This window comes from Hyperolius riggenbachi, chromosome 1, assembly GCF_040937935.1.
Source record: "Hyperolius riggenbachi isolate aHypRig1 chromosome 1, aHypRig1.pri, whole genome shotgun sequence".
Classification (NCBI taxonomy): domain Eukaryota; kingdom Metazoa; phylum Chordata; class Amphibia; order Anura; family Hyperoliidae; genus Hyperolius; species Hyperolius riggenbachi.
The window spans coordinates 593,423,488-593,439,370 of NC_090646.1; the positions used below are offsets into that span (position 1 = coordinate 593,423,488).

General features: G+C 42.9%; 1 protein-coding gene across 1 annotated transcript in view; it reads right to left on the reverse strand.

Annotated features, from left to right (window-relative positions):
• Window positions 1-15,155, reverse strand: part of LOC137541261 (mast cell protease 1A-like) — a 144,925-nt gene extending 129,770 nt beyond the window's left edge. Inside the window, exons 1-2 of the mRNA XM_068262517.1 lie at window positions 15,071-15,155; window positions 11,500-11,656 (exon numbers count right to left, since the gene is read on the reverse strand). Of these exons, the coding sequence (XP_068118618.1) occupies window positions 11,500-11,656; window positions 15,071-15,125 (212 nt within the window). The 5' untranslated portion in view covers window positions 15,126-15,155. The remainder of the gene's footprint in view (window positions 1-11,499; window positions 11,657-15,070) is intronic.
• Between the last annotated feature and the right edge of the window lie 728 nt (window positions 15,156-15,883).

Sequence of the window (15,883 nt, forward strand, 5' to 3'; positions counted from 1 at the left end):
TTACACATACCCATGCTGGGTGGGAGAAATCTCTCTGTAAATGGACAATTGTGTGTAAAAAAATCTAAAATTTGTCATTTACAGAGATATTTCTCCCACCCAGCATGGGTATATGTAAAAAATATACCACAAAACACATTATACTACTTTTTCTGAGCATGGCAGTACCACATGTGTGGCACTTTTTTGCAGCCTAACTGCGCTAAGGGGCCCAAAGTCCAATGAGTACCTTTAGGATTTCACAGGTCATTTTGAGACATTTGGGTTCAAGACTACTCCTCACGGTTTAGGGCCCCTAAAATGCCAGGGCAGTATAGGAACCCCACAAGTGACCCCATTTTAGAAAGAAGACACCCCAAGGTATTCTGTTAGGTGTATTACGAGTTCATAGAAGATTTTATTTTTTGTCACAAGTTAGCGGAAATTGATTTGTATTGTTTTTTTTTTCACAAAGTGTCAATTTCCGCAACTTGTGACAAAAAAAAATCTTCTACAAACTCACCATACTCCTAACAGAATACCTTGGGGTGTCTTCTTTCTAAAATGGGGTCACTTGTGGGGTTCCTATACTGCCCTGGCATTTTAGGGGCCCTAAACCGTGAGGAGTAGTCTAGAATCCAAATGCCTCAAATTGACCTGTGAATAGGACGTTAGGCCCCTTAGCGCACCTAGGTTGCAAAAAAGTGTCACACATGTGGTATCACCGTACTCAGAAGAAGTAGTATAATGTGTTTTGGGGTGTATTTTTACACATACCCATGCTGGGTGGGAGAAATCTCTCTGTAAATGGACAATTGTGTGTAAAAAAAATCAAAACATTGTCCTTTACAGAAATATTTCTCCCACCCAGCATGGGTATGTGTAAAAATACACCACAAAACACATTATACTACTTCTCCTGAGTACAGCGGTACCACATGTGTGGAACCTTTTTGCACCCTAAATGCGCTAAGGGGCCCAAAGTCCAATGAGCACCTTTAGGATTTCACAGGTCATTTTGCGACATTTGGTTTCAAGACTACTCCTCACGGTTTAGGGCCCCTAAAATGCCAGGGCAGTATAGGAACCCCACAAATGACCCCATTTTAGAAAGAAGACACCCCAAGGTATTCCTTTAGGAGTATGGTGAGTTCATAGAAGATTTTATTTTTTGTCACAAGTTAGCGGAAAATGACACTTTGTGAAAAAAAAAACAATTAAAATCAATTTCCGCTTACTTGTGACAAAAAATAAAATCTTCTATGAACTCACCATACTCCTAATGGAATACCTTGGGGTATCTTCTTTCTAAAATGGGGTCATTTGTGGGGTTCCTATACTGCCCTGGCATTTTAGGGGCCCTACACCGTGAGGAGTAGTCTTGAAACCAAATGTCGCAAAATGACCTGTGAAATCCTAAAGGTACTCATTGGACTTTGGGCCCCATAGCGCAGTTAGGGTGCAAAAAAGTGCCACACATGTGGTATCGCCGTACTCAGGAGAAGTAGTTTAATGTGTTTTGGGGTGTATTTTTACACATACCCATGCTGAGTGGGAGAAATATCTCTGTAAATGGACAATTGTGTGTAAAAAAAAAATCAAAAAATTGTCATTTACAGAGAGATTTCTCCCACCCAGCATGGGTATGTGTAAAAATACACCCCAAAACACATTATACTACTTCTCCTGAGTACGGCAATACCACATGTGTGGCACTTTTTTGCAGCCTAACTGCGCTAAGGGGCCCAAAGTCCAATAAGCACCTTTAGACTTAACAGGGGTGCTTACAATTTAGCACCCCCCAAAATTCCAGGACAGTAAACACACCCCACAAATGACCACATTTTGGAAAGTAGACACTTCAAGGTATTCAGAGAGGAGCATAGTGAGTCCGTGGCAGATTTCATTTTTTTTGTCGCAAGTTAGAAGAAATGGAATTTTTTTTAAATTTTTTTTTGTCACAAAGTGTCATTTTCCGCTAACTTGTGACAAAAAAATAAAATCTTCTGTGAACTCATCATGCCTCTCAGTGAATACTTTGGGATGTCTTCTTTCAAAAATGGGGTCATTTGGTTGGTATTTATAACATCCTGGAATTTTAGCACCTCATGAAACATGACAGGTGGTCAGAAAAGTCAGAGATGCTTCCAAATGGGAAAATTCACTTTTGGCATCATAGTTTGTAAACGCTATAACTTTTACCCAAACCAATAAATATAGGCTGAATGGTTTTTTTTTTTAATCAAAAACATGTTTGTCCACATTTTTCGTGCTGCATGTATACAGAAATGTTACTTTATTTGAAAAATGTCAGCACAGACAGTAAAAAAAATCATTTTTTTGACAAAATTCATGTCTTTTTTGATGAATATAATAAAAAGTAAAAATTGCAGCAGCAATCAAATATTACCAAAAGAAAGCTGTATTAGTGACAAGAAAAGGAGGTAAAATTCATTTAGATGGTAGGTTGTATGACCGAGCAATAAACCGTTAAAGCTGCAGTGGTCTGAATGGAAAAAAAGGCTCTGGTCCTTAAGGGGTTTTATGACTGCAGTCCATAAGTGGTTAAATGGTTTCATACTACATGGAGCTGTTTTAGTTTTTTGTATCCACTGGATCAGTGAAATTTTGCCAACCCCCTTATGCTTTAGAATCCTACCTTCGAGCGTATTGGAGGCCTTCTGGGTGAGCAGTAGGGGGCGTGTCCTTGCATGAAGGTTATTGCGGTGGAGGTCAATTGTTTCTCACTGGAGTGGTGGAGGTGTTTTATATGAAGCAGGTTGCGCTATGAGCCCTCCTCTTTTTTGCTTTCACATGCATTCTGTGTTGGTCTGAATCTGGAGAATTGATATCTGTCCCTGGAGTGTTAACATCATGTGTGGTCCCATTCTCAAAATTAAAGACAGTGGAACGGTTACGGATGGTGACCATTGTATTATATCATCTCACTTTCTAGACATTTGCTGCAGTACACTGTACTGCTTACCGAGTTATGAGTTCTGTGTGTATTCTATATATTTCATGAAAACAGACAGCATGGAGTCCCCCCTCCTAAACCTCTTTTACCTCCTAAGCGGTATGCCCGACACTGTGTCGGGCATACTGCTCACTCGCCTCAGGTGTCCGCGCCTCAGTTGCGAGGCGGCTGCGGCAATCGCTGGAGCCATGCTGGGCAATGTATTAAGTGGCTGGACCAGGGGATCGGGGCAATTGGGGGGGGGGGGGGGGGGTCAGGTACCTATACTAGCTAGTCTAGTGCTAGCTAAAGCTTTTGCAGCCATGCAATCTTTTACATTAATACTGGGGACTCGAACGCTGCAAAACCTCCTGAGCGGCGTAACGCTCAGGAGGTTAAAGGATACCCGAGGTGTCATGTGACATGATAAGATCGACATGTGTATGTACAGTGCCTAGCACACAAATAACTATGCTGTGATCCTTTTTTTCTTTCTCTGCATGCATGAAAGAATTAAACATCAGGTATGTAAGTGGCAGTGCCTGGCTGAGTCAGGACTGGGTCAGACTACTGTGTGATCCTCACTGATAAGAAACTACAACTATAAAACACTTTCCTAGCATAAAATAGTTTCTGAGAGCAGGAAAGAAATAAAAAGGGTCAATAGTTCATGGATTTTAGCTCTGGCATACTTCAATGAATGTGTCATTGAGCAAAAACAATAAAACAGTAAAAACTTAAAAAGGAGATTTAAATATAAAATAAAACTGTGGAATATCTTTAGGAGAAGGAGGAGAGATACAATTGGTTATTTCATTTGTTTATTTTTTCCTCGGGTGTCCTTTAAAGGAAATCTGAAGTGAAAATAAATTTATGCTATAACTAGCTGATGGCCTGGCATGTATTTGCTGGTGTTGGTTCCTTCCTGTTTTTCTAAACCTAACACAAAATTACTCAATTACTCAATGACCACGTTTGTGAGCTTTGCAGACTTTGGCATCAATAATTTGAATTGAAATTAAAAAAATCTGTCTGTGGCTCCACCCTCTTTTCTAAATTGGAACCCCAGTTACCCAATGATCAACTGTACCAGGTTTAAAGCTTGTGCTAGAATGACAGCAATTAAATATTCCCCTTGAAAATCAATAGGTGAATTTTGATTGGCTTGTGTAGGCTCCACCAATTTTTCTGATTATTAATCCCAGTCACCCAGTGACTAACTGTGCAAAGTTTGAGAACCCTGCCATTAACAGTGTAAGAATGGGTGCAATTTACATTTTCCCGGTGAAATTTGTATTTTACTCTGCCCACTTTTTGGAGATGGGGATAAAAAGTATCCGATATGTTATTTCAGGTAATGTACTATGTGTGTGCCAAACTTCATTCAAATCCGTTCAGCCATTGTTGCATGATTGAGTAACAAACATCCAAACTTTTGCATTTATAATATTAGTGAGATGATTTGTATGCAGTGCTGCTTATCCAGATTCTGGATATCCGGGCAACCCGGATATCCAACCTTTTTTCAGCTATCCGACCGGATTCGGATTCCGGATACCTTGGCCCAAATCCGGATAGCTATCTGCGGATATTTGGGCGCATAATGCGGATATCCACGGATATTGCGGATATCCGGATCTGAAATACTGTAACTAAGGAGATGACGTCCTGGAGCCAATCAGAGGGCTCCCAGCAGAAGCCCTAGCAACCAATCACAGCGGGGAACCCTGGCCAGCCCCACCTGACCTCATTGAGCCAATCAGAGGGCTCCCAGCCTAAACCTTGGCACCCAATCACAGAAACGAACACTGGCCAGCCCCCCTGTATAATAAGGAGGGCTGCCATGATGAGACATATCGTCCTAGCTTGCTGAATGCTCACTGAGAGACATGCTTCAGTGCTGCTGGCCTAGCAAGGGCTGTACACAGTTATAAACCTAAAGCTGTTCAGTGATTAACCCCTTCACTATCACTACACTATTGTTAAATCGTTAATTAGCTTGATGTTATTGTGTGACAGTCAGAGTGTGTGCTGCAGGCAGCTGCTATGTGTCTGTGTGTGTGCTGTGCACAGACCAGGCCAGCTGCTGCCTGCTGGCCAGCTATTAGCCTTAGCTAGCTACAGTACAGGTTAGTTAGGTTAAGGATTAGTGGATAGGATTACTGTGTTATTGTGTAGTTAGTACTGTAGTACTGCAGTCAGTGCTAGTAGTTGTTAGAGTAGTAGTATTACTGTGTTAGCTTTCTACAGAACTGCTGTGCTGTGAGCAGTGCCAGTGTGACAGTTAGTGTGCACTAGTGTCTTCTCCTCTGCTGTCTGACTTTCACTCGGCACTTGGCACGTGTCACGTGGCACTTGGCACGTGTCACTTGGCACTTGGCACGTGTCACTTGGCACTTGGCACGTTTCACATGGCACTTGCCATGTGTCACGTGGCACTTGGCAAGTGCCACGTGACATGTGCCAAGTGCCACATGACATGTGGCAAGTGCCACGTGCCACGTGGCAAGTGACACGTGACACGAGGCAAGTGCCACGTGACACGTGCCAAGTGCCACGTGCCACGTGCCAAGTGCCATGTGCCAAGTGCAACGTGACACGTCCGGCATGCTCCTGACACACTTTACACCTGCTTCTGCTGCATTGCCCTGCTACTGCTGCCTGTTCTGCTCACACCGCCAGGGTGCCACAGGCCACTGCTGCTGTGCTAATACCACCTATATTTAACCCAAAACACAATTGCTGCAGAATTTTTTGGAGGTGTCTTGGATGTCCCAGTTGTGCGGTTGGACTTTGGACACAATGTGCGCTGTATGACCGCTGTCTAGAACCTAGGCCTGATGTTAATTGACAGACATTTTTTGGGGGAGGGGGGGGATTTAAAGTCCCCACATCATCAATTAGTGTTCCCCTTTAAAAAATAATGATGCTACATGCCTCATTTACCCTAAAAAAAGTTTTTAAAGCAATTTAAAGAGACTCCGTAACAAAAATTGCATCCTGTTTTTTATCATCCTACAACTTCCAAAAGCTATTCTAATGTGTTCTGGCTTACTGCAGCACATTCTACTATCACCATCTCTGTAATTAAATCAACTTATCTCTCTCTTGTCAGACTTGTCAGCCTGTGTCTGGAAGGCTGCCAAGTTCTTCAGTGTTGTGGTTCTGTGATGCATCTCCCCCCTCCAGGCCCCTCTCTGCACACTGCCTGTGTATTATTTAGATTAGAGCAGCTTCTCTCTTCTCTATTATCTTTTACAAGCTGGATAAATCCTCCTCTGAGCTGGCTGGGCTTTCACATACTGAGGAATTACATACAGGCAGAGCTGTCTGCACTCTGCAGGAAGAAACAGCCTGACACTTGAGTGGAAGATAGCTGCAGGGGGAAAGAAACACACAATGATCTCTTGAGATTCAAAAGGAAGGGTGTATACAGCCTGCTTGTGTATGGATGTATTTTCTATGTGTGGACATACTGTACATCAACCTACTTCTTGTTTTGGTGGCCATTTTGTTTGTTTATAAATAAACTTTTTAAAACTGTTTTTAACCACTTTTAATGCGGCGAGGAGCGGCGAAATTGTGACAGAGGGTAATAGGAGATGTCCCCTAACGCACTGGTATGTTTACTTTTGTGCGATTTTAACAATACAGATTCTCTTTAAAGGCCACTTCTGGTTTTTCTATTCGGATATTCAAATCCGCCCAGATTTCCCGGATACTGAGGTCGGATATCCGGTCGGTATCCGAGCAGCACTATTTGTATGTGTAGTACAGCTAAAGCTAAGTACACACAGACCAACCTGCAGCCTGATTATCCTGACTTTAGTCTGTTGGACAATAATCAAGCATGTGTACGCATGCAAACAACTTGATGAGCAACTGATAACAGATGGTTCGCCCGAGCCAACTGTTGGATCTATGTTGGTCTGATGTCATGCAGTTGTTGCGTGTATACAAGTTGTTTGAAAGACTTGTACTTATTTTGAATGTGTAGTCCATCAGTCCTCTTGTGTGCGCAGTATGTTAATTGAGTTGGTTGTTTAGCCCTCTAGGCGTGTGGACATACAGGTTGTTTAGCCGTCTAGGCGTGTGGACATACAGGTTGTTTAGCCGTCTAGGCGTGTGGACATACAGGTCGGGTGGTTCGTTAGGTTGTGTGGTTTGTCGTGTTGATCGTGGGGTTGTGTAAATGTTGGACATGTATATGAGCCTTTAGAAAGAAAAGATTAGCAGCACAGATGAGTCTTATATTGTTTCCATTACAGTTTTCCATTACAGTAAGAGTTAAGAAACTTCAGTTGTTTGTCTATGCAAAAGATCTTCTCTGAGCTCTGCACCCAGCTTGGTTGCAGAGAGCTCTGTCTTTTGAAGCTCTTTCATTGTTTCTTGTTTGTTTACAGTTTTACTGCAGAGGAAAGTTGAAAAGGTCATTAGCTCTGCTCGTAGACTGCAAATATTAGAGAATGATGCAATGTTATAAAATAAAGCTGTATAACTGAAAATAAAAATGAGACTATTTTCTTTGCTACTAATGTTCAATCAATTATCCATGCTACACATAGAATTAATTATATCATAAGTTTTGTTTCACTTCAGTGTCACTTTTACCCCTTGTCATCCATGCAGGCTGGTATAGCCAGATTTCCGAGCTCGGCAGCGTGGGGCTATGCAGCCTGAGCTATACCATCCTGCGTGGTCCACGGTTAAGGGGGAGCTCTGGAAGAGAGGGGTTGCAAACTGGCATTGGATTAATAAAAGATATGTATTTATGGTTAATTTAGATCAATAAAGGACTTTTTTGTGATTTTTTATTTCTTACCCTTTTTTTAACTATTTGTAAATATGAGTAAGTACATCAGTACTGTTATACATATTTTACCTGTGAAGGTAGAGGACATAGGCATGTCCCCTTGTTAAAGAGCAATTTCCAATTCTCATCTTTTTACTGCAGAACTGCTGAATTCTGATGCAAAAAAATTCGGAACTGTTCCGATTCTGAAAGTTCATCCCTACCAGCTACCAGTCCTGATCTTGGTATACCAGCAGTATCAGAGCTACAGTGTCCAGCTACTTTAAAAATAATATTAATAAAGTTAATCCACATTTATATCACACGCCTGAAGAGTTTAACCACTTCGCCGCCTGGGTACAGTATATCTACGCTCCTTAAACTTCAGTTCCCCGCCCGGAGTGTAGATATAAACCCCCCCCCAGCCGCTGCCGCCGCTGTCCGCACCCCCGCTAGCATATGCACGCGCTCCTGCAATCGTGCACGCCACCGCCCGCTCATTAGATCAATGAACGGGAAAAACCATTCCAGTTCGTTGAACTCTGCCCCAGAGAAGCAGCGCAATCATTGTGAAAAAAAAAGTTTCCCAGCCTCCCTGAACATCCTGTAAGTGTACTTCCGATGCTTACAGGATGCATTCACAAAACGTTTCTGTGGCCATCTTGTGGCCAAAAAGTAAAACTACACCCAAAAACATTTTTCATATACAAATACATTAGTTTACATTATAAATTAACTCATTAACTCCCACACTCCCAATTGTTACCAATTTTTTTTTTTTTGTAATAAAAAAAATACAATAAAAAAAATTAAAAAAACATAAATAGTTACCTTAGGAACTGAACTCTTTAAATATTTATATCAAGAGGGTATAACACTGTTACTTTATATATTATGGGCTTGTAATTAGGGATGGACGCAAAACTGAAAAAAATGCACCTTTATTTCCAAATAAATTATTGGCACCAAACATTGTGATAGGGACATAATTTAAATGGTGTAATAACCGGGACATATGGGCATATAAGTTACATGGATTTTAATTACAGTAGCATGCATTATTTAAAAACTATAATGGCCGAAAACTGAAAAATAATGATTTTTTTCCCCAAATGTTTTCCTATTCTCCCATTAAAAGACATTTAGAATAAAATAATCCTTGGCATAATGTCCCACCTAAAGAAAGCCTAATTGGTGGCAAAAAAAACAAGATATAGTTAATTTAATTGTGATAAGTAATGATAAAGTTATAGGCGAATGAAAGTAAGGAGAGCTGAAAGGAGAAAATTGCTCAGATGCTGAAGGGGTAAAACCCCTCAGTGGTGAAGTGGTTACCTTCTAACGACCGCGTCATGCCAATTGGCATGAAAGCGGCAGCAGCCCCAGAACCACCTAACACCAATTGGCGTCAAGTCCTGGGGCGGGGATTTGCAGGAGATTGCGCGCGCTGACTCACGCTCATCTCCACTTGAATGTCAGAGCTCTGCTCTTGGAGACTGTTAGACGCTGAAACTGCCGACTATTCACACTGTACAGAATCAGAATCTTTATTTTCGCCAAGCACGACTGGGCCGTGCCTGGAATTGGTCTTGGCGCGTACAGGGTACTGATACAGGATATAGATACAGATACAGGACAAGTCAAATAGTCATACAGCGCTGCGATCTACGGCAGCGTTGTACTGGGGACAGCTGCGTGACACGGCTGTCCCCCTAGGAGACACAGGAGTGATTGGCTGACATAGGCGGCTGATACCTGACAGCCGATCGCGGTGTTTGACTGGAGGAGGGGAGTTAGGGCTGGAGACAAAAAAAAAAAAAAAGTTATATTTATAGAAAATATATATATATATATATATATATATATATATATATATATATATATATATAATAAACAAACAATCCAGGAGCGATCAGAGCCCACCAACAGAAAGCTCTGTTGGAGGGCAGAAAAGGGGGGGAATCACTTTTGTGCTGAGTTGTACGGCCCTGCAGCTGTAAAAGCTGCAGTGCCTATATTGTAAAAAATAGCTTGGTCACTAGGGGGGTGTAAGCCCACGGTCCTCAAGAGGTTAATAAAAGCCCGAATGTTGTTTCTTGCCCTAATAATTTATTTTCCCTCGGTATAGCCACTTACAAAGTGCAGTGAAATCCAATTTTAGCAATGGAAGGGTGGGGAGGGTGAGGATGCACAGAGGGTGGATAGATGCCCTACAGTATTAGGTAGGTAGCCTCCCAGTTTAGATAGCCAGAGGTACCTCCCCCATATTAGGTAGCCTGTGGTTTCCTCCGTAATAGGTAGCATCCCCAAGCACAGGAAGCCAAAAGTGACCCCCAGTATAAGGAGCAAGAGTTATTCCACCTTCCCCCCTCGTTTTAGGCAGCACCCCAGTATGAGTAGACAGAGAGGCACCCAGTATTACATAGCCTCTCCCAGTATGGATAGCTAGATGGGCCCCCAGTATTAGGTACCACCCAGTAGTTAGGCACCAGCATGACCCCAGTATTAGGTTGCCCTCAGTATAGGTAGTTTCACAACTCACTCACAAGTATATGAGGTTCCCTAGTATAGGTTTCCACCAGTGTATTTAGCTTGATGCGACCACCCCCACCTACCCCATGCAGTGTAGTGAGCAGAGCAGCAGAGAGAAATAACTCACCTCTCCAGGTTCCACCGACACTAACAATCTACCTCCAATCACAGACTCAGTCTATATTTCTGGCATTGTCTCTCAGTCTCTTTGCATTACCAGCGAGAAGGCACTGGAGTCATGGAGACTGGATGCCTAGAAGAAAGTACATTGCTGTTGAGTCCAGGAAAGGTGAGTTACTTCTCTCCTCTGATTCATTCACTAGTCTGCACCACAGGGGATCTGTGTGGGGGGGGGCACACAACTTCTTACCTACGCCACTGTGCCTTGGTGACCCCTTTCCACTTGTGGGGAGTTACACTAGCCATACTAATTATTACCCAAACATATTCCTTCTAACAGAAAACCTGTGACTGGCATGGCCTCAACAGAAAATAAATGAATAAATAAATACATTTTAGACCGGTTATTTAACTACTTGCCAACTGTTCCACGTCAATTGGCGTGAATGCGGCGGCTGCTCCAGGACCCCTCCACCGATTGGCGTGAATGGCCTGGAATGGGGATTGATGGGAGCACGCGCATCCCTGCTCTGATGACGGAGCTCCACTCTGCCTTCAGCCTCCCAGCGGCGATTGCCCCTCGGAGACTGTTAGACCACAAAACCGGCGTCTAATAACTATGTACAGCGCTGCGATCTAAGGCAGTGCTGTACTGGGGACAGCTGTGCAACACGGCTGTCCTCCTGGGAGGCAAAATTTTGATCCACTGTCTTAGGCTGAAACCTATGACAGCCGATCACGCTGATTGGCTTGCGGGGAACGGAGGGAAAGGGGTTTAAAAAAATAAATAAAATAATAGTAAAATTAATTTAAAAAATAAATAGATAAATATAAAAAAAAAAAAAACACTGGGGGAGCGATCAGACCCCACCAGCAGAAATCTCTGTTGATGGGGAGAAAAGGGGGGGGGGGGGGATCACTTGGGTGCTGAGTTGGACAGCCCAGCAGTGAGGACTTAAAGCTGCAGTGGCCTATTTCTGTATAATGGACTGGTCACTAGGGGGGTTTAACACCACGTTCCTCAAGCAGTTAAGTTGCAACTGAAACTTAAATAATTCTGTGCAGTTTTATAAATCAGCCCTCAAAGTGTAGTAAAAACCTCAGCCAACCAAATACTCACATAGTACAATGAGCGGCAGTCAGCACCCAGCTTGAATCAATCAAGGCACCGTCACACGTTGCTGCTTGTCCATTACCTATTTCAGTATATATATAAGCCATGTATGGCCTTGAATGAGGTTTGGCCTCCTTTCCTCCGATGATTTCCGTGCACACATCTGAAAAGAATTTACATAGAAGGAAATATAAAAAGCCTGTAATGTGGAACAATAGAAAGAAAGATGTAACGCTAAAGTATAGCTGAGATAATTGGGAGAAAAGAACCAAACAAAGAATTTTTCTGTGAAAATCAGATTACCATGGTAATTTTAGACCAATCACAAGACTCAGAAACTACAGAGTATCCCTGAGGCTTGTGATTGGCCTAAAATTGAATCCTCTTACTGCTGTAAAATTCTGCATTCTCTGATTGGTCCAGGACATCAGAATCAACTTGGAAGTATTTAGCCAATCAGAGAATTCCAGAAATTACCAAAAAGAAACCTCGGAAATTGGAAATAAGCATTGGCCGAAATCGGAAACAGGCATTTCCATCCATCCCTTGTTCCAGAGTAGTTCTGAAGACTCACACATCCCTACTGGGCATATGCAAGTCTGGTCCAAGCATGTCCAGTAGCAACTCAGGGACATAAGTTGTTCTGAGAAGCTGTTAAATCCAGCAGGTTGAATAGCTACAATGGAGGACAGTGCTGGAATGATGTGACAGATGGAGGAACAGGAAGGCTCTATGCTATCCAGAACCTTTCCTTTAGTAACCAAACTATCAACCCTGAAGTGAATTCTCTAACTTCATATTCTCTTTCAAATTCTCCATACTGGAATACTGCATAAAGTTTATCTATTTTATTTAAGTATTTATATAGCGCCGACATATACACAGCACTGTACAGAGTATATTGTCTTGTCACTAACTGTCCCTCAGAGGGGCTCACAATCTAGTCCCTAACATAGTCATATGTCTATGCATGTATCGTATAAAGTATGTATCATAGTCTAGCCAATTTTAGGGGGAAGCCAATTAACTTATCTGTATGTTTTTGAGATATGGGTGAAAACTGGAGTGCCCAGGGGAAACCTACGCAAACATGGGGAGAACATACAAACTCCTTGCACATGTTGACCTGGCTGGGATTTGAATCGGGGATCCAGCACTACAAGGCGAGGGCGCTAACCTCTATGCCAACATGCTGCCCAAAGTGATTTGCTGCAAGCCTACATACTACACAGCTAAGCCCTATAAGAAGAAACAGAGAGCACTGACCTAGTGATAAATAGACACAATGAGCCTGGACCAATTCAGTTTTTATCCAGGTTTTCTCCTAGGTGTTATTTCATGTCTTATCAATAAAATGCCTTTTAAGCCACCAGCAAGCCTGAATATATCTGAATAATTTTGACAGCACTTTTTCACCCACTTCAGTTGCGTAGTGCTGAAAAGTTATTTTAAACAGGCAAGGTAAAAATGATCTCTTAAGAAAAAAAATCTAGGGGAAAAAGTTAATTAAATTAGGGTCTTAGGGTCATAAGTTCCAGGTGAATCTCAATTTCTGCTGAGGAAAACAGAATATGTATGGTTAGCAACTTTTTTAGAATATGGCACCAGTGACAATCCATGGACCCAACCTACATGGGCGTCTGCAGAAAATTTTACAGGGGGTGGGGGCATAATGGGTTGGGGGTGGGGGGAGTATAGTGCGCCACACCAAGATTTGGGGGGCATGTTGAAATGGGTGTGGTCATGGACCAGAATGTGGGTGTGGTCACGGGTGGAGCCAAATTTACATGAACTTAGCAATGGTGGGCCATTAGACTAGGACTATAGTTGGAATTAGATTGAGAGTGCCTCTGACACGGGTGCCCCCCAGTTTAGGTAGTGACAGGTGCCCCCTAGTTTAGGTAGTGATAGGTGCCCCCCAGTGTATGTAATGACAGGGCCCCCCAGTTTAAGCAGTGACAGGTACCCCCTAGCTTAGGTAGTGACAGGAGTCCCCTAGTTTAGGTAATGAAAGGAGTCCCCCAGTTTAGGTAGTGACAGGTGCCCCCTAGTTAAGGTAGTGACAGGGCTCCCCAGCTTAAGTAATGATAGGTGCCCCGTAGTTTAGGTAGTGACAGGTCCCCTCCAGTGTATGTAGTGAAATGTGCCCCCAGTTTAGGTAGTGACAGTTGCCCCCCAGTGTATGTAGTGACAGGGAGCCCCAGTTTAGGTAGTGACAGGTGCCCCTGAGTGTATGTAGTGACAGGGATCCCCAATTTATTTAGTGACAGGAAACCCCAGTTTATGTAGTGATATGGACCCCCAGTTTATGTAGTGACAGGGACCCCCAGTTTATGTAGTGATAGGGACCCCCAGTTTAGGTAGTGACAGGGACCCCCAGTTTAGGTAGTGACAGGGACCTTCAGTTTACGTAGTAATATGTGCCCCCCAGTTTAAGTAGCGACAGGAGCCCACAGTGTAGGTACGGAAAGGGTCTCCTCACTCACTGTAGTGACAGCAGCCCAGCGTCAGACCTCAAAATCAGCCGGCGACCAGTGAGAGCAGGCACACAGTATTCCGTGGACACCGCGATGCATATGTGACAAAAGGCTTGCAGATGTGAGCTACTTATCACCTTGCCATCGCGCGAGGATTACCGGCAAATCCTATTGCCCATTTCTTTTGTGCAATGGCTGATTGTTAGGAAACAATACTCAGGCGGAAGCCTGAGCGATGCTCCCTTTTACTGAGCAATGGGCAGCGATGTTTACGTTGTGGTGCTGTCCTTCAGCACCATGGCCTCGCTCCCCACACGCCGAACATTCGCTGCCATCTTCTTTAATAAGAAGACCCACCAGAGCTCCCTGTCGGGTCGCCGCACATCTTGGAAGCCCCCCACATAGCTCTATCGGGCAGCCCTGTAAATATACATACTGCCGCTAATCACCCAACGCCTCTCACCACAAGTTCCGTAGCACAATTACAGTGTATCTGTCACTGTAATTACTATGCGCAAAGGAGCCCAGGCAAAGCATCTTTGAATCTGAAGCTGGGGACCCCCTTTGGTCCGCTGTGTGAGCTATTTTATTGGCTCAGACAGTGGACCAATGGGGAGCCCGGCTTCAGATTCAAAGATGCTTTGCCCGGGCTCCTATGCGCACAGTAATTACAGTGACAGATACACTGTAATTATGCGACGACGTGCGGTAGATGGTTTAGACCTGCTCTTTGCAGGTCTAAGCTAACGCTCATGTCTGCCTGGAAGCATCGTTTCTTGGAGACATGAAATGGGTAATTGGATATCGTGTAAAGAACTTGCTGGAGAATTATATCACCCAAGTGAGTTCTTTTCCACCTGGCGGAGTCTTAAGTTTAATAGGATTAGGCGATTCCTTCATCGCCTAAATGAAGAACTAAGAAAGTTCAGCAATAGGATATGGCCCCCAGTGTTTAAATCAGCTCACCTGAATTTCGCCCCTCAGTTTGTAACTCACTTTCAAAATAAGCCTTATCATATCCTTATTATAAAAAGTAGTACTGATGGCTAACACAGTACAACACTCTACTGCTTGGATAAAAAGTAGGCATATATACTTACATGTATGGATGAATAAGGTGAACGTTGCAGCAAATAGTGGCAAGAAAACCCTCATGGTGACTGCAGAGTGTTGTCACTTGTGTGGTCAATGCACAATACAGTGAGAAGTTACAGCAGCTTTTATATTGTTGAAGCAGACTCATAGCTGAAAGCTGTATAAGTCTGATTGGTGGAGTGTTGGTCTGGTCACTGTAATTATGTAATAGGAACACCCTGAGCTCTGCCCCTTAACTTTCATCACACAATTCTCAATCATCCTCTTGTGTAACACCTTTTCTAGTTACTGATCATGAAAATGTCCACAGTGACAGAATGCTGGAAGACAACTTACTATTTATTATTTATAAATTGATAACATCTTCCATGGCACTGTACAGAGTACTAAACTGTCAATAGTGAGGACCATAAATGCAAACATATGTCCTGCATAGTATAATTGTAAATCCAGCAACTCAAGTGCAAAAATACATGGTTTATGCATGGTGTAAAAACATCCAGCTGTACAGGTACATGTTAATTTGATAAAGTATGGTAAGTACCGCAACGGTTAGAAAGGAAATCCCTGGCCCTGGCCTTGCGAGCTTACAATCTAGAGGGTATTGGGGTATAGAGGATATATTCAATTAACTTGTACTCATGAGTTTTCTCCTAGGAAATATTTTCAAACTAGTCAATAAAATGTCTTTTAAGAAACCAGCAAGCAGGAAAATACTCAAAAACTATTTGAATTGCAGAGTGCTGAAAAGTTATTTTAAACAGAAGATAAAAATGTATCTCCTAAGAGAAAAGTCATGAGAAAAAGTGAATTGCATA